Raw genomic sequence first — 18,556 nt, 5'->3', positions numbered from 1 at the left:
CAGAAGAACTTTTTCAAAGGTTATCTCTGGTTTGAGGGGTATCCATACGTTCTGGTTATGTGTTTTGCTCTGCAGTAATTGTTAGTAGCAGCTGCTATACTCTCAAGATTCCCAGTTTAGATGTTAAATTATATGACCACCTAAACATTGTCTCTAATTTTCTTACTTCCAGTTCTGCTATGCACTGTCTTCAAGGGCCATTACTCCAATAAAACAGTTGTAGCTGAGGTTCCATTGTCCCCTTTAATAGTAATTTCACATGACCATTTTACAATTCTGGTTCTCTGAGCAGCATTTGATTGTAGACCATTCTCTTGGCTTCCATGAAGCTTACTTTTTCCCTCTCTCATTCTGAATATTATAAATCCTCAGTCCCCCTTTTTAAAATTAATTTATTTTCCCCTGTTCCCTCTTTTACTTTAATATTGGTTTAGAGCTGAGCTCTGGGCAATGCCACCTTCTTAGTTCACTATATGGGCTCAACCTTGGCAATCTAATTCAGAACCTTGGATTCAATGACAATCTCTGGGTAGTTGATCTCATTTTGTAGACAACTATTTACTTGACATCTTTACTTCGATGACCCACAGGTACTTCAAGTGGAATTTTTGTGGCAGGTTAAGTTCCCTGGGAAGCAGACTCTGAGACGAAGATAAGCATGCAAAGCATTGGTTAGGAAGTTTTCCTGGGATAAACACCTGTGGAAGAGAGAGAAAGAAAGCATGATTGGCAGAGGGAAATTTGAGCTGTGACTCAGTGTCACTGAAGACCTCAGACAACCTTATGGAGAATTTTAGAATTGTCATAGCCCTGTAGATTTGTCCCAAGTTGAGATAAAGGGCTGGGTCATTATACCCCACAATGATCAACGCTGGCTGCCCTGGGATGGAGGCATAAACTTAGAGGCTGTTTTCTTTAGTTACTCCATCCCCAAATAGGGCTGATAGCTCTGGACCATTTTCTAACAGCACTCCCAATAGGTGGGCAAATAAATACTTCATTCCTGATGGAAGATCTAAGTGCCACATCACAGCAAATAATACAATATCTAATACTGAATTTCTTACATTCCTCAAACCTACTGCTACCCAAGAGGGTTATTCCCCCTTTCCCCCACTCCTCTTTCTGTCTTTGAAATGGTGGTACCATCTAAGTTTCTTAAGCAAGAAAGCTGAGTGCTATTCTTATTTTCCTCTTTCTCTGTCACTCCTACAACCAAGTCTTATCCATCTTCCCTCCCAAGAATTCTCTGAAATTTACTCACTTCTCTCCATCCTTCTGCTCTGGACTAAGTGTTTTCATCTCTCCTGTTGATTGCTGCAGTAGCCTAACCATGATCGGTAGAAGGTTACACTAATTTTCTACCTTAATTTTCCACTCTGTGGTGTTCTTCTTGTAATGTAATTCTGATAATTTCATACCTCATTAAAACCCTGTACAAGGATTACAGTCTCAAATGCCCAAAAGAGTCAGGTAGTTAATTTGTGAGGATAGAGAGCTGGAGCCCTTGGGTACAAGAGGACTTAGCATAAAGTCTGCAAAGGAAAGGCCAGAGAAATAGAAGGAAAATTAGAAGAATATTGTATCATAGAAGCCAAGGAAAGAGTGTTTGAAAAGTCCTGTATACACAGTAAAATCAACTACTTGTGATAAACTCTATGTACTTCCGTTAAGAACCCATAAAATATCTTTTACCTAGTAACTGGAAAGAGAAGGTAGTAGAACTTAAGGAATGCTAGACCTAGTATCTTAATCTTTGTGTATATTTTATCTTTGTACAAACTTAGATAAATCATTTAACCTCTTCTTTCTGTAAAGGAACATTAAATGCCAATCTGAAGTATCGTATGAGAATGGTCGCATAGGGGAAAATGAGTTTAACAAAAATGGATTGCTATGCACCTCTGTCCCCGCTCAATATATCATATATTCTTTCAAGTCAGTAAATAGAGATAGTTTATAGGCTTTTTTAAAAAAAGGGGGGTTGATTTTTGAACCCCAACTTTGGACATTACTGACTTGAAGACCATTTTATAAGCAATTGTTCTGTTTTTTTAAACCCTTAAAAACCCTCTAAAATTTAACTAAGTGAAAACATTGAATACTGCTTTAAATCTTGTTTGAACAAAATGAAGGATGAACTGATTATCAGTTATTAATACTATATCACATTATTAAAAATAGGCTTTTTATATGAAACTGTTTTAGAAAAATGCTAATTTCTATATTATGTTTATTTCAATAGTAGTTCTAGTAAAGATGGAATTGAATGTTTTCATACCTGATTTTTTTCTTACCTGAATTTTTCATTGGCATGTTCTAATTTTGAACTGTGTATCTTTCTCTTTTGATAGTGTCTGCCAATAATTTTGGATAATAAACTGAGCCACCCTTTATTTGAACAGCTTTTACCAACACTAAAATACAGTCTCCATGACAATTCTGAGAAAGTGAGAGTGGCTTTTGTTGATATGCTGCTGAAAATCAAAGCTGTGAGGGCTGCTAAGGTAGGATAAACAGGATTTTTCTTTAAGACACAAAATAAACTACTCTCCTTTAGAATAAATTTAACAGTATTTCATCAGACAAAAAGGCAAAGCAATTTTAATTTCAAGATTTTAGTAATCACATTTTAAACAAATCTGTAACTAGCATATTAGATCAATTTAAATCAAATTTTTATTTGTCTTACGATTTCATTAAAATGTCTAGAAATATCTCATGTATTTTCTTTTTGAAAGCTATTAATGTAAGCTCCCTCCACCTTAACTTGTATTTTTATTATATGTGTAAAAGTATTTATTGAACTATTATTTGATAAAATATTTAAATACATGACATGTGATACATAAATATTTCTTGTAAATATGTTGAGTATCAGCTTTCCCTTCGACTTTCCCCTCACGTTTGATAAAAGGAAGCAAAGAGAGATCTGCTTTTTAGTGAATATGCATTTGCCATTATACAAACCGTTGAATTGATACTGTTCTTTTTTAACTTTAATTCTATTCAACTTTTGGCTAAAACTCTTAATTACAGAGTTCTTAATTTCATTTATATTTGGTAACACTGTGAGCTTCCTTTCTGCATACATCAGATCTCCAAAATTTACTTCAAAAGTTTTGTCATGGTGTAGGATTTAGAAACAGCCTGAAATATTCATCGGTATAGGATTTGGAAACAGTTGAAATGTTCATCAGTATAGGATAAGTTACATAAATTTGTGGTACATTCATACAATGAAATAAAACCATATACCCTTAAAAAATAAAGTAGAGAAGTTTTTTTATGGTGCTTTTTATGTCTCATAAGATACGTAAGTATGAAAGCATAAAAGCAAAGTATAGAATAGTAAGTATGTCAACAGCTGTGTAAAATTAGGAAAATATGTATGTGTTTGTTCAGATATGCATAAAATATCTCTGGAATAAAACAAAAAGTTAATAACAGTTGCTTGAGATGAGGGGAATTGGATGTCTAGGGACAGGCTTATTGAGAGAGCTTATAATTGTATGTGTGAGCTTATAATTGTATGTGCTCTATGTTTTATGCTTTTTGCATTTTTTTATGATTTTTTTTTTTTTTTTTTTAACATGGGCAGACACTGAGAAATGAACCCATGTCTCTGGCCTGGCAGACGAGAACTCTGCCACTGAGCCACTGTGGCCTGCCCTGCTTTTTGCATTTTTAAGTATGAATTTTTTTATGTTTTAGAAAAAGTATTTTAAATGAGCCATGTACTGTGAATACCCAGTGTCATACTCAGTTGAATTGCCTCAGTACTTTTGTTAAAAGTCAGTTGAAGGGTGCACGGGGTGGTTCAGTGATAGAATGCTTATCTTCCATGAGGGAGACCCGGATTCAGTTCCCGGACCATGCCCTGCCTCTCCCCCCCCCCACCCCCAAAAGATTGATTTTGTGGTTAGAAGGGAGAATTATTGGTTGTATATGTTATTAGGGAAGACACACATACACACATACACACATACACACACACACACAGGACTGTACAACACAAACAATGAAACCTAATCTAAACTATGGAATAATAGTTATAGAACAATTTATTATATTCTTTCATCAGTGGTAACAAAGGTGTCATATTAATGCAAAGTGTTAATAATAGGGAAAACTGTGTGTGTGGGTGTATATAGCAAATCTGCATTTTCTGTAAACCTGCAACTTCTCTAATATTTAGAACAAACAAAAAACCAGAAGTCAATTGATTTTATCTATGTGGGTCTATTTCTGGACTCTGGTTCCATTCATCTGTTTGTCTATTCTTAAGCCAATTACATACTATCTTGATTGCTGCAGCTTTTTAGTAAGTCTTATAGTGTAAGTTCTCCAACTTGGTTCCTTTTAAAAATTACTTTGGCTATATTTTAGGCCCTTTGCATTTCCATGTAAATTTTAAAATCAGCTTGTTAATTTCTGTAAAAAGCCTTCTGTAATTTTTATTGCATTTATTATAACAACCTATTAAAATTATGGTTCTGAATCTGAAAGGGAAATTTTGGGCTTGGTATTGAAGTGTAAATCTGATTGTAAAGAAATTGAAATGCCTGGTATGACACACCAGGTGTGACAGGTATGAATGACAAAATGTCTAATGGCTGACTGTGGTGCTTGCATTTTAAAGGAGTAGAGGCAAGAGAAGGGAAAGAAAGCATAATGCTTTCCTGAAGTATTTTTGAAGTATTTTTTTCATCTAATCTGTAGCTCTGCAAAAGCAAGGCAAAGAGATTTAGTTGTGTGGAACTTTGAATAGGCTTGTTATGTGTGCATAAGCTAATTGTACTTAAAAATTCAGGTCTAAAGAATGACAAGTCTAGAGATGTGACTAATGTGAAGTTGAAAGATAGATATTTTATCTGATTTTATGGGTGTGGCTTATCATTGAGATGTATATTGCTAAGCACTCACACAGTGGTAGTGCATGCATTAATTGTCATATTTGCAGTTATGGTTCTCCTGAAAATAGTTTTAGAGGGAATGAAAGTTATACTTTCGTTTTTATTTCCTCTGTAAGTCATGTTAGTCCTTTGCCACAAGGCTAAGTTCAGTGGTTCAAGAATGGTACCTTATTCATATTTTTGTCCTGAGTACCTTAGTGGAATGACTGATACAAAAATAAGTAAATAAAATAATATTGTGTAGCCAAAGAGCAGTTACCAATTTAATTAGTCTCTTGCTTATATATTTTTTTATTAGCAGTGCTAGTAATTTCAAGCTATTTATAGTTTGATTTTATAATCTACATTGCTTACATTGCATATCTGACTGAGATTTAGACTAAATCTGAGCTTTAGGCTAATATTGAAACCTGTTTTTAAAAAATGCAACCTTTGGGGGTGAGCCACGGTGACTCATCAGGCAGAGTTCTTGCTTGCCATGACGGAAACCCGGGTTCAATCCAGTGCCTGCCCATGCAAAAAAAGAAAGGCAATCTTTGGGCTTATGTATTTATTTTGCAGTTATTCTTAATTTTAGAAGTAAAATACCAGTTACCAATTTAAGTTCTTCTCTGTTGTAGATGGTAGTCTACAGGTAATATATTTGGATAAAATTAAACCTCAGGTACTGAAATAAAACAAAGCAGAATCTCAGCTAACCAGAATGTTTTCTGCATTTTATGTTAGGAAACTGAATCAAAGAAAAACATGCTAATATGAGGAGTTTCTGGAAAAAAAAAAACTTTCAGGGAATGCTAGTTATAGTCAGAATTACCTGGGCAACCTTGGCACATTTGGTAAAAATACTGATTTCTAGTTGCCACTCAGATGGTGGTCTAGATTAGGGTGTAAGAATCAACGTTTCGTAGTTTATAGGCAAATTGTAAAGGGCCATACTTTGGAAAACATTTCTTTGTGGTACTCCCTTTATAGTTTGAGTGCCATTGTATTAAGATTTCTTTTTTCTTTTTTTTATTGTGAAAAATGACAATAAATTTCAAAAATTTCAAAGCAGCAATTACTTGTAGAACAGATTTCAGAGTTTGGTATGAGTTAGATTTCACAACTTTAGGTTTTTCCTTCTAGCTACTCCAAGACACTGGAGACTAAAAGAAATATCATATAATGATTCAGCAGTCATACTTGTTTGTTAAATCCTATCTTCTCTGTTTAATTTCTCTTCTTCTTTGATCTTTCTCCCAATATTTAGGGGTATTTGGGTTATGCCCATTTTAATTGTTTCATGTTGGAAAGGGCTGTCAATAATATGGGAAGTGGGGTGTGGAACTAGTTCATGTCCTGGTGAGTCTTACCCTCTGGGTTTCAGGACTTATCTGGCCTAGGAACTCATCTGGAGGTTGTACATTTTTGGAAAGTAATCATAGTACATGGAACCTTTGTAGACTCTTAGATAAAGCCCATGGCTTTAGTTGGGTTTTGGCAAACCATGTTAAGTAGCAATATCTAGCTGAAGTTTGCATAAGAATAGCCTCCAGGGTAGTCTCTCGACCCTATTTGAACTCTCTCAGCCACTGATACCTTATTTTTTACAATTCTTTCCTCCCTTTTGGTCGGGGAGGCATTGTTGATTCCTTGGTGCCAGGGCCAGGCTCATCCCTTGGAGTCATATCCCACATTGCCAGGAAAACTGTCACCCCTAGGTGTCAAGTCCACCAGAGGGGTGGGCTGTAATTTCACTTGCAAGTTGGGCTTAGAGAGCGAGAGGCCACATCTGAGCAACAAAACAGGTCCTCCGGAAGTAACTCTTAGGCATAACTGTAGGTAGGCTAAGTTTCTCCACTACATGGCCAAGCTTCACAAGAGCAAGCCTCTGGATCCAGGACTCGGCCTATTGACTTGGGAGTCCTAATGTTTGAGATATTATCAGGGGTTTCCCCGGTGGTAAAGTTTAATGGTTCCACATTTTTCCTCCCATCTGTCAAGGGACTTTGTCAGTACTTATTAATTATCTAGTCAACATATTCTGGAATGTATCTGGGCATTACATTAAGCTATACAGAATTACAAGCCTTCATTCCCATTCTGGAATCCTTGTTTTGGGTTATTTGAATTGTCTGTCTGTATTAAGATTTAAGATCTTAATCTTAAATGAAAATCTTAAAAATTAAATTAATGTGTATTCCATTTCAAATAAGTTTGAATTTATATGAGATTTATAAAATTTCCAGCTCTATAGTTCTGTGATTACATGATTTCTCAAGTGTAGGGGTTTCTTCTTTCCAGTTTTTCTTCTTGGCGTCTATTAATGTGCTTTGCACATTCTGGAGTCACCATTCAACAAATGTTATAATTTATTGTAGTGAGGTAACCAAAACATTATTGTTCACCACCAGGCCTTTTTGTAGTCTCCTAGTACGGTTTGAGCAAACCCATTAGGGAATGAGTGATAATACTGCTGAATAAAACTGTTACTCAGAGAAACTTTGACAATTGTTGTATGTGGAATTGTTAACTCTTTTTTCGATATGTTTAAAGTACATTTTTGTGATGTTGGAATACAGGCAGCAGAGCACATAAAAAGGCGAGTTCATTTATTTACACTTTGATCTTGTGCTTAATCACTCTAAGTGTCAATTTCTTGTCTATAAAATGAGAATAGTAATATTTACTTTTGGGGGTTGTTGTGAAATTTAAAATCATACTGCAGAACGCTTAGTTCAGTGGTGGGCATCCATGAGTGTTTCAGGATATGCTAAGTGCTAGCATCATTACCACCTACCAGTGTTTTTCAGGATGAAAACTTTATACACTTGCACTCAGAAATAATAGTCCCATCAGGAAGGGCATATATGTGGCCAAAAACTTTCACATGTCAGTGTGGATAGTAAGGGATCCAACGCGTAGGTGGGAAAAAAGACATTGATAAAAATTGTCAGAATATGAATAACTAGTTTTTATTTGTTTTTCTCTTAAATCTTGAAAACACTACTAACTCTTTTTTTAATTTTTTTATTAATTAAAAAAATTAACAGACAAAACATTAAGATATCATTCCATTCTACATATACAATCAGTAATTCTTAATATCATCAATACTACTAACTCTTGAACAAACATTTTTCTGAATCACTTCATTTCCAAGCCTCATTCTGTCAATTTGGGAGTGAGTGTTAGTTGATAATAGGTTCTCTTCCATGAGGCTACTGGCATCACATTTGGTGAAGGTCAAGAACTAGGAAACTTTCTTGCAAGTGGTATTTTCTCTCCCACCAAATAATGGGCTGTGAGTAGAAATGTTTGGGATGGGATTTGGGGTTATTATTTTTACCATGGTAACTTTCAGAAATACCAAGTTTTTTTTTCAGAAAAGGAGTTTCTGATTGGAATGTCCCAGGAGCATTTCAAGGAGAAAGTAATTAGTAGTGTCAAATGCTGCAGAGAGTTCATTTAAGTTGAGGGTGTGAATATACCCATTTGAACTTGCAAGAAGAGATCATTAGGGCTTTGGCAGGCAAAGTTTTGGCGAGGGTGGAAACCAGATTGAGGTGAATGGGAAGTAAGGAAATATACTGGGGAATAGAGGCAACACTTCCAAGCAGTTTATCTGAGAAGGGGGGGAGAGGAGATATAAGCTATAAGGAGGTATGGAAGGTCAAATAAGGTTTGTGTGTCTTTTTTTGTTTTTAAAATATTTTTATTGATAAAACAACACACAAACATTCTTAACAAACATTCCGTACATGGTGTACAATCAGTGGCTCACAATATCATCACATAATTGTATACTCATTACTCTGATCATTTTTTAGAACATTTGCATCACTCCAAAAAAGGAAATAAAAAGAAAAACTCATACATACCACACCACTTACCCCACCCTCTCATTGACTACTAGTATTTCCATCTACCCAATATATGTTAACCTTTGTTCCCCCTATTATTTGCTTATTTTTTTATTCCACAATTTTTACTCATCTGTCCATGCCCTAGATAAAAGGAGCACCAGACACAAGGTTTTCACTGTCTTGTGTGTCTTTTTTTTAAAGATTGGAATGACCTGAAAATATCTAAATGTTGATGAGAAGGATCCGATTTAAAATATCAGAAAGGGGATAATCATTAGAGCTGCTTGAGAGAAATGCAGGGTCAGTGGTATTATCTCCATATTATAGGTGATGAAACTGGCTTGGAGTGTATTTGTGCAAGATTACCAGTTAGTAAGTGAATAAAGCAGTATTTGAACGTTCTACCACTAAGATCTATTTCTTATCTTTTATTTCTTATTTTCTTTATTTCTTCCCTTAACTTTATTCTATTCCTGTATTCCTTTTTCCTTTCTTCTGTATTTTTCCTTATCTTGAATTTGTGGCTTCATAGTTTGGACCCTATTCTGAAGGCAGCGAATAACATGGAATGCTTCTGAATAGAGGAACAATATGAGCAGTTTTGCTTTATGCAGTTTATCTAGTAGAAGTGTATGAGATGGGCTGGAGGAGGAGCAAAGAGACCAAGATTTTGTGATAATCTAGGCAAATTGCCTAAGAGTTGCCCATGGCAGTAGCATTGAAAAGCGGAAGGAATACAATTATTCAAGAGAATATAGCAGTAGAATAGATAGGACCCGCTGACCATCAAATGTTGGACAAGTTTTGTTCATGACTACCTGGGAAAAGATTGATGGCTTTGTGTGTCTAAGATTGAAAATGTGGTATTTACATTTGAGCTTTCTATGTCAAAACTCTGATATAATTTGTTTTGTTCACTTTTCACATAGTGTCAAAAGTTATGCTGTTTTAAGAAATTTAAAATTTGTTAAAATGATAATAGCTACTATTTGAGAGTGCTAATTAGCGTATTTTTGATTAATAATAATTAATCCTCCCAACAGCCTTATACTTAAATATCTTATACATAGGTACTTTAAAAAAATATTGGTTTAATAATTCTAATTTTTCCACAGAAGAGTCATAGATTCATGTATAGTCATTTGAAGTGAATTATTTTGAATATAAAAAGTATTTCCTTTTGGGTTATGCTCTTGAAATTTTGTTTATAGTGTTTTCAAAATTATAGGAACATTTAATTATTCCCCTTTGCATATGCTTTGTACTTAGTTTTGGAAAATATGCCCTATGGAACATATTTTGGTCCGTTTGGAAACTGATTCTCGACCTGTGTCTCGGCGCCTGGTGAACCTCATCTTTAATTCTTTCCTGCCTGTGAATCAGCCGGAAGAAATTTGGTGTGAGCGCTGTGTCACGCTGATCCAGATGAATCACACAGCTGCCAGGAAGTTTTATCAGTATGCCCATGAACACACTGCCTGCACTAATATAGGTGTTGAATTCAGTTTTTTCTCAGTTTTTATTCTTTTATTTTAACCTGGAGTTTAATTAATGTTATGTGTTCAACACTTGTCATTTTAATAGCTCCATGCTTTAATGTATTTCTTAATGATACATCCTAACATAATATAATTATTTAGAATTATAATTTAATAATTAGATAATTTTGTTGAAGAAGCAAATTATTGATTATCTTTAAAATTTTAGCAAAGCTGATTCATGTTATTCGTCATTGCTTAAATGCCTGCATCCGGAGAGCATTTAAAGAGTGTCAAGAGGGTGATGAAGAAAGGGAGAAGGAGAATGTGAGCGTAAGTAGAATAAAACATCAAGCCTAGTTATGAAACATGACCATGTTTTAAAAAATAAATATAGGCTAGGATATGTTTACCTCACATTATGTAGAGAAAGGGAAAGCAATAAATTAAAGGTCTTATTTCCATTTATTCTCACACTAGGGCTAGTTTTATTTTCTGTTTATCCCTTTAACACTGATATTTGAACTGATTATTTTGGAAGATAATAAGTAATGTTTTTGAAATATTTTGTATCTTTTCTAGTTCATTTAGAGTATGATTTAATGCAGAAGAAAGTATTGGTGATGACTTGTCCAAATTTTCTTTACCTTAAACTTTTCTAAATATTTTAATTTAGTCTAGATATAACATAACTGGATTGGAATCTGAAATTTATCATTATTTTATCATTAGATGAATGATGATACTTTTGAGAATTTCCTTATAGCAAATACTATAGGATTATTCATAAGAAATACTAAAAACATTTTGTGATTAAATTTTTCCTTTCCATTTCCTTTTTGTCCTTTAACTCAGTTAAAAACCTGACTGAAATTGTCCAAAAGAAACTTTACTAAAAAAAGTAATGGAAAACAGAAATGGAATGAAGAGAGGAAAAGTATACCAAAAAAATGAATTTGTGGACATTATTTTAACAGCATAACTTTGAATAGATGTATTTATCAGTGTATAGGTTCTGGGTCTTTCTTTTAGCCTGGTGTTAGAAAACCCTAATCTGAGAGTGTTTTGAGTTGGTTCTCTGCTTAGTTTAGGTAGAATTCGAGTTCTTCCTTTTCAGGGTTTTTCCCTCAAAATATGGCTTTGATAGGCAGAATTTTTCAGGGAAGTCGATCCCACTGCTGCTAATATATCTTAGAAAACTTTTAGTTGAAGATACTAGGATAATGATGCTCAGTCCTTTTAAGCAGGTTTACATGTAGAATCTCAATATGTGAAGTAGATAAAAGTGATGAACTATGAATGAGTATACTATACTATGGAGCAGTCTCTTCTAGACAGTATTTGTAAATATTCAGGTAAGCGATTATTGTTCACTACCAATATTAAGGCCAAGAAAATATAAATAGGTACATTTATTTGAAAACAAACTAAAAGATGCTTATGATTGAATTGTGGTTGATCACAGTCAACCAATAGTATCAGAGTTTTTAGGATTTAGGATTGTATTCTACCAGGCCTTAAAGAATGAAGATAGTTGTCCACAAGGCTATATAATATGTATGGTCTTGATAGGTTGAGTTTTTGTGCTTATATTTTTATAATAATTACATTTAAGTAAGTGAAGTTTTATAATTTCTTTCCCCTTACCAAGTCTGTTCACTTAGAGATCTGTGGTGAAAAGTGAAATCTTTAAACAAATCAGAATATACAGTGAAAAAAACGGCCATGCTTTTATTGGTATGTTATACTACTTGGCCTACTAAAAATAGACAGAGAGCACAGTTTATGCATTTTGATTTTTAGAGGATTTAAATTCATGCAAGTGTTCCTTTAAAAGATGTAGGGTTATTTTATAATTTACTTCTTAGGTGGGCTTTTAAACACACAATAGACTTGTTATATTAGATATTCTTAAATAGAGAACATCATATTATGACATGACAATAGATATGATATCCTTTATGTTTCTGTTTTAGGTCTATAATTCTAAAATGTGCTTTTAAAGACAATGGTATTAACTTTTTTTAGTTGTTATAATTTGATTTTCTTGCAATAAAATTATTTGTATTTTAGGTTCTAGACAATACACTGTCAGTAAATGATGTCGCATCCATGGCAGGTTTATTAGAAATCATTGTCATTCTCTGGAAAAGTATTCATAGAAGTATGGAAAATAATAAAGATGCCAAAGTTTACACCATTAACAAATTTGCCTCTGTGCTTCCAGAATATCTTAAAGTATTTCAGGTAGGTATGAAACTACACTTGAGAGTTGTAAGCAAGATATGTTAAAATTACATTTATTTAGAACTTAGCAATAAGTTCCCTAACATGTTTACCTCTCTGAATTTGTTTTTCTGAGCTGTAAAATAAAATAGTTGAACTAACACTTACCTTGAAGTATAATTAGTTTCTCTCACCCTTCTTTAGGGTAGATGTCATGTGTCTTTTTCTGCTTATATCCCCAACACGCAGAGGAAGATCTAGTATAATCATTTGTTCTTTTAATAGTCTGTGGCACTATTTTAGAGTTTAATTTGACTTGCTGAGATTTAGAAAGAGGATTTTTTTTTTAATATAAAGGTACATTACATGGGGTGCTACACTGTGGCTCAGTGGCAGAGTTCTTGCCTGCCGTGCCAGAGACCTGGGTTCAATTCCTGGAGCCTACCCATGCAAAAAAAAAAAAAGATACATTACATGTAGGTTTGTGAGCAATTTCAGTCAGGTATTTGATGGCACAGTATAAGCAAAAAATGTCGTGAGTATTGGAGTTTTATCTCTGTTGTGGGAATAAACAGAATCGTGTGTAATTTCTGTTTGGATGAAGTAAACCTTCTCATTCATCACCTTTTTACTTCTGAAAGAAGTTAGTTCTTCAAAACTAAGTAAAAGAAGCTAAAAATGCATATTTATTCCCAACTACTGAAAGCATGGTTTAAATATAGACCTCCCCACTCTCATCCTAAATTTTACTCTTGGGTCTTCCACTACTTATGTGACCTCAGAAAACATAGCCTTTCTGAGCCGTGTTTTTTTGACTGTCAGGTCTCTGTTTTATTCAAACTGAAATGACACCATGACCTATCCATGACAGTAAATAATATAAAGTTCCAAATTTGCTCATAGATTTAAAAATTCAAATAATTACATTGAGCTAAGAACACAGCATTGTCTCAAAATCTCAGCAGAAGATAAACAAAAAAGCCCATAGAAATTGAAGGAAATAGTAGATAAACAGTGTAGCCTGGGGATATCTAGCAACTGAATGATTGTAAGAATTTCCCTACCCTCAATAGCTTATGGAATATTGTGGTCATCCTACAAGTAGTTATGTAACATATAAGCCCACGCACAGAGTGGAATCAGCAATAATTAACACTGTACTTTTAACATTGGGAAAATATTTTTTTTCCTTTATTTGGAGGAGTGTATGGGTGGATTCACTGTAACTGCATGCAAATTAATTATGGATTAAATCTTCGTTTTGGCCATGTTTCTATTTCATATATATTTTCAAGAAAATTATTTCTTTTTCCTTTATTATTTGGCCTCCTTCTTTCTCCTAGCCAAGAATATTTTTCATTAAGTACTCTTAATTGAGTCTGAACTACTTTTTACTTTATTGTACTTGTAGTAATAAGGCTACAATTTATTAAGCACCGTATACTCGGCACTGTACTAGAGTTTTATGTGCTCTATTTCATTTAGTTCTTCCAACAAACCTATGGCCTATTTTGTAGAAGAAGAAACTGAAACTCAGTGAATTTGACTTTTTTTTTTTTTTTCTATTTTGTACTGGTTAGGTTGTAGAATCTGATTTGAATTCAGATTTGGTCATGTAGCGCCAAAGCTTATGCATTTTCCATTAAACCACACTCTCTTCCAAAAAAATATTCTGCTCCATTTAATAGAATTTTCTCTGAATAGTTTTATTCTCTTGAGATTTATATTATAAGGATACTAAGTGTACACTTAATTTTTTTTCTTTTATTAGGACTGTTTTAGAAATCGTGACCTCCATAACAGTAAGGGATTTTGTTTATTTTGGTTAGTAATGGATCCCTAGCATCTAGATGGGTACCTGGTACACAGTAGGTGCTTAATAAATATTTGCAGAAATTAATACATTACAAAAGTATTAAAATGTTATATAAAACTTTGAGAATACTTACCAAATAATTTTCTTTACCCCTGAAAAAAGAATTTTATCAATTGGTTTAAATGTTTTCTTTGATTATTAAAAGGGTTACTATGTTTCTTACTGAACAACCTTGAAATGGGTTATTTGGAAGTTATGAGGAGTTTTTTTTTTTAAATTTCATAGCATTTGAATACCCTTATTTGGTTTTCTTTTTATGTTTTTAGGATGACCGTTGTAAGATTCCTTTATTTATGCTAATGTCCTTTATGCCAGCTTCTGCTGTACCTACATTCAGGTATTATCTACATCGTTCAGTACAGTAATAACGTAGAAATCTTAATTATTGTTCTGCTTAATTATTAATTTAATATTCAGCACATCATCTCAATCATGTCAAATTTTTAACTTTAAGGCAATAGCTGCCTATGTAATTTGTGAGCTGCTTCTTTCCTTCAGCTTTTCTTCTCCTTTTAATAGGGAAATTGTTAGGATGCAATTTTTCAGTGGGCTTAGAGGTGTTAAGTAATAAAAAAAGAAAGATTTCAACTTTAAAATTTAGGGGAGTTGTTCTTTAAGCCTTGTTTTAGATACTCTAGAGCTGTGTTGTCCAGTATGGTAACTGTTAGCCACATGTGGCTGCAGAACCTTTGAAATATGGCTAGTCTGAGTTGAGATGTGCTGTGAGTGTAAAATACATATGGGTTCAAAGAGTTGATATTAAAAGAAGAACATAAAATATCTAATAATTTTTTATAGATTACATGTTAAAATGATAATATTTTAGATGTATTGGTTTAAATAAGGTTTATTAATAAAATTAATCTCACCTGTTTAGTTTTACTTTTTAAAAAATGTTAGAAAATTAAAAATTACGTATGTGGTTGCTTTTGTGGCTGACATGTTTTTTATTAGACAGCGTTACTGTACAGTGTTAGTTATTATCTCAGTAAAAATTATTTATTTTTATTCGTTATTTATGAAAGAAATGCATGTTTTGAAATTAAATAAAAAATATTCCAAAAAAGTTAGGAAACATTGCAGAATTTGACAGAGGTGACACAAGACAAAAAGGACAAAGGAATTTATATGATTAGTTGTGTCCTTAGTAATTTAATATTGTATTTAGACTGTTTTTATTTAGATATTCCTGAAGTAGCTTTCAATATTTTGTACTGAAATGTATTCTACATAGTAATTACGGGAAATATATATATATATATAATTTTCTACATTGTAGAATGTTGAAATGTTATTGTAACAAGAAAGGTTTCTATACTCTCAGTTTTTAGTTTATTGATTTTCCTCACCTTTTACAAACAATTGGAAATTGTTTTTGAAATATTAAATTTGATTTTATATATTTGAAATTTTCAGTTGTGGTGTGATTTCCACATTAAGAAACCAGGAAGAAGGAACTATGGACAAGAACTATTGTACTTTATTAGATTGTCTTTGTTCCTGGGGACAAATGGGGCATATTTTGGAGCTCCTTTATGATTGGTTACCAGAGGAACAGCCCCAAAGCAAGGTATATTTGTATAATGTTTCTATAAAAATTTGGTGAATGAGGAAAACTGTTTGAAATTATTTGTTTTTCTAGAAGCATGTTTTAATTATCAATTTCTCCCTTCCTTTTTCTCAGAGTAACTCAGCCTCTAAACGTAAAGTACAAATTCATGATACACGCCCAATAAAACCTGAATTAGCATTGGTTTACATAGAGTATTTGTTGACCCATCCAAAGAATCGAGAATGCCTGCTCTCTGCTCCCCGAAAGAAGCTTAACCATCTTTTGAAAGCACTTGAAACTTCAAAGGTAACTTCATAGACAGATACAGATACCTTGAATGTTGAGTAATTCTATGTAATAATGTGATTAAGATTTAAATTTTACATATTTGCATACTTATAGTGGTTAAATAAGATTAAAATTTTTAGAACTAGAAAGGAATAGAAAGCTATCTAGTCTACCTTTTTCAGTTTGTAGCCAAGAGTACTCAGATTCAGTTGACTTACCTGGTAGTGGCAAGACTTGGACTAGAGTTATAATTTCCTGCGCTGGTCTTTGTAATAAGTAGTGTTTAGAATCCTGGAATTTGGTCCAATCTAATTAGGGAAATAGGACTCACATGTATAGTTCCTGTTTCTCAGAACATATTCTTCAGTAAAGCTAGTCTTTAGTTCTCTTGCACTATTCTTACCCTTCATGTGGAAATATTAGCTTTCTCTTCAAAGTCCTTTGCACCTTTTTCTAGGAATCTCTGGAGAGAGTTTCAGGTGAAGTCACAAACTTAGTATTTTCAACTACCACGTAGTTGAAACTACCACATAGTTCCTTTTCTCCTGTACTGGCTCTCTTTGATCATTTCCCTCACTGCCATCCTACCCTAGGAGCTCTCCCTTCTGAACAACTTCTTATTGTTACCAGTGCAGCAGAGCCAGAGCCATGCATTAAAAGGGGTATGGGGTAGGTGTTAGAAGTTTGAAGAAAGAAAAGTTGTGAAATAGTCATTTAGGAGAGGAAATTGACTAGGGAAGTACAAGATTGCTGGGAAAGGAATTTTTTGTTGCTTCTCATCTTGAATTTAAAGGGAGATTAGTTTTCATGGTTGTGCATTTTCTTAAGCCTTCCTTGTGCATTTTCAGTGGCTCTTGTTCAGGCTGGAATAGGCAGAGATTTGGATTGTGCCAGTGGGCTCGGTTAATTGGAGAGATGACTAAGCTAAGTGCCTTCTGTAGTTTTGTAGGTCTGTTTGTCCTGTCTACTGCTTTGAAAGTAAGGCTGACTGTGGATTCTAGGTAAAATGTGAAAGCATATTCACAGACAGTCTTTCCTGATGGCTTATTTTTTTCTCAACAGACATTTTTAAGGCTGGTGGACCACTCCTCCCACCCAACATTGTGACAGCCAAAAAATGCTCCCACACATTTCTTAACATTAATTTTCCTAACATTAAGACACTACTTTTGTTGTAGGGTATGTGATTAAGAATTATGTAGGCAAGCTGGACCTTCTCACAATTGCCGAAGTAAGGCAGACTTCACTTTGGTGAAGAAGAAGAGTACTCTAGTCCTGGTGAAGTCTTGACCTTTCTTTTCCCTTTTTTCTTAATATGGTCTTATAGTCCTCTATTTTTTCAGGCCCCAGCACACTCATTCAGACCCTTACTAAATATTTATCCCAGGGGCAACAGTTTTAAAATATTTTGTCCAGATGGCTCCCTTGTTTGATTTTCAGTACTGTCATTGGTTCATCATTAAGCAGTAACTCTTAAAAGTTATGTTTATAGGTCTTTATGTAGGACCTATAGATTTTTCAAAAAGCTTTGACTCTTATTAAATTCACATCACTTGCTCCAGTTATCATTTTGGTATTGCAATTGCAATTTCAGATGCTTCAGATTATACTCGTTATAATAGAATTTTAATATGGCCCTTACATTTTTTAATATTACAGGTAGATCTGGAATCAATTTTGCATTCATCAGGTGTAAAACCTCAAACCTTCAATCAAGCCACAGCCCTGCGAGCCTTTGGTCTCCACTGTCGATTAAGTATACATCTCCAATATAAGGTAAGTGATATTTTCTACTTCTATATTAGTGTAAGAATAAAATTGGTAAAACTATTTCATTATTAATTTATCTTTTTTGTTGTTGTTGGACAGTTTTGCTCAGAAGGAAAAGTTTATCTGTCCATTTTGGAAGACACTGGATTTTGGTTAGAAAGCAAAGTTTTATCTTTGATTCAAGGTCAAGAAGAAGAATATTTGAATCTTCATAGGGTCGTTTATCAGCAAATTATCCAGGTTAGAACTTTAAGACCCAGAGACCTTTCTCCTTAGCAAGTCTGATATATGTTTCAAGATTTTCTATTTGTAATTTTAGACTTTAGTATTGCTTTTAAATACGGAATATGACATTTAAATATCCAGAATTGATCTTTGTTCTTTTCTCATAAAATAAACTCTGCATAATTTTTAGCTTAATTTTATACCTTGAATGTAATAATCATTCAGTAATGTTTGTGGAATTGCATAAAATATGTTTCTAGATATTTTGAAACAAACATAAGAATTAATTTATCTTTATGGAAATTCCTTAATAGAGCATCTTTGTAAAATCTGCTTTATGTGACAGCTAGTGCATTAAATTGTAAAAGTTTGCTGGACTG

At 33.5% G+C, this 18,556-nt stretch overlaps 1 protein-coding gene across 4 annotated transcripts in view; it reads left to right on the top strand.

Annotated features, from left to right (window-relative positions):
• Positions 1-18,556, top strand: part of NCAPG2 (non-SMC condensin II complex subunit G2) — a 104,729-nt gene that overhangs the window by 60,941 nt on the left and 25,232 nt on the right. For all 4 annotated transcript variants that reach the window (XM_077151596.1, XM_077151590.1, XM_077151608.1 and 1 more), the window contains exons 14-22: positions 2,355-2,507; positions 10,031-10,253; positions 10,469-10,572; positions 12,313-12,486; positions 14,608-14,678; positions 15,758-15,911; positions 16,026-16,199; positions 17,841-17,957; positions 18,051-18,191. In XM_077151596.1, coding sequence (XP_077007711.1) covers positions 2,355-2,507; positions 10,031-10,253; positions 10,469-10,572; positions 12,313-12,486; positions 14,608-14,678; positions 15,758-15,911; positions 16,026-16,199; positions 17,841-17,957; positions 18,051-18,191 — 1,311 coding nt within the window. The remainder of the gene's footprint in view (positions 1-2,354; positions 2,508-10,030; positions 10,254-10,468; positions 10,573-12,312; positions 12,487-14,607; positions 14,679-15,757; positions 15,912-16,025; positions 16,200-17,840; positions 17,958-18,050; positions 18,192-18,556) is intronic.

The sequence above is a fragment of the Tamandua tetradactyla genome, chromosome 1, assembly GCF_023851605.1.
Source record: "Tamandua tetradactyla isolate mTamTet1 chromosome 1, mTamTet1.pri, whole genome shotgun sequence".
Classification (NCBI taxonomy): Eukaryota; Metazoa; Chordata; class Mammalia; order Pilosa; family Myrmecophagidae; genus Tamandua; species Tamandua tetradactyla.
Note: the sequence above shows the minus strand (reverse complement) of the source record. Positions and strands in the feature narration are given on the sequence as shown.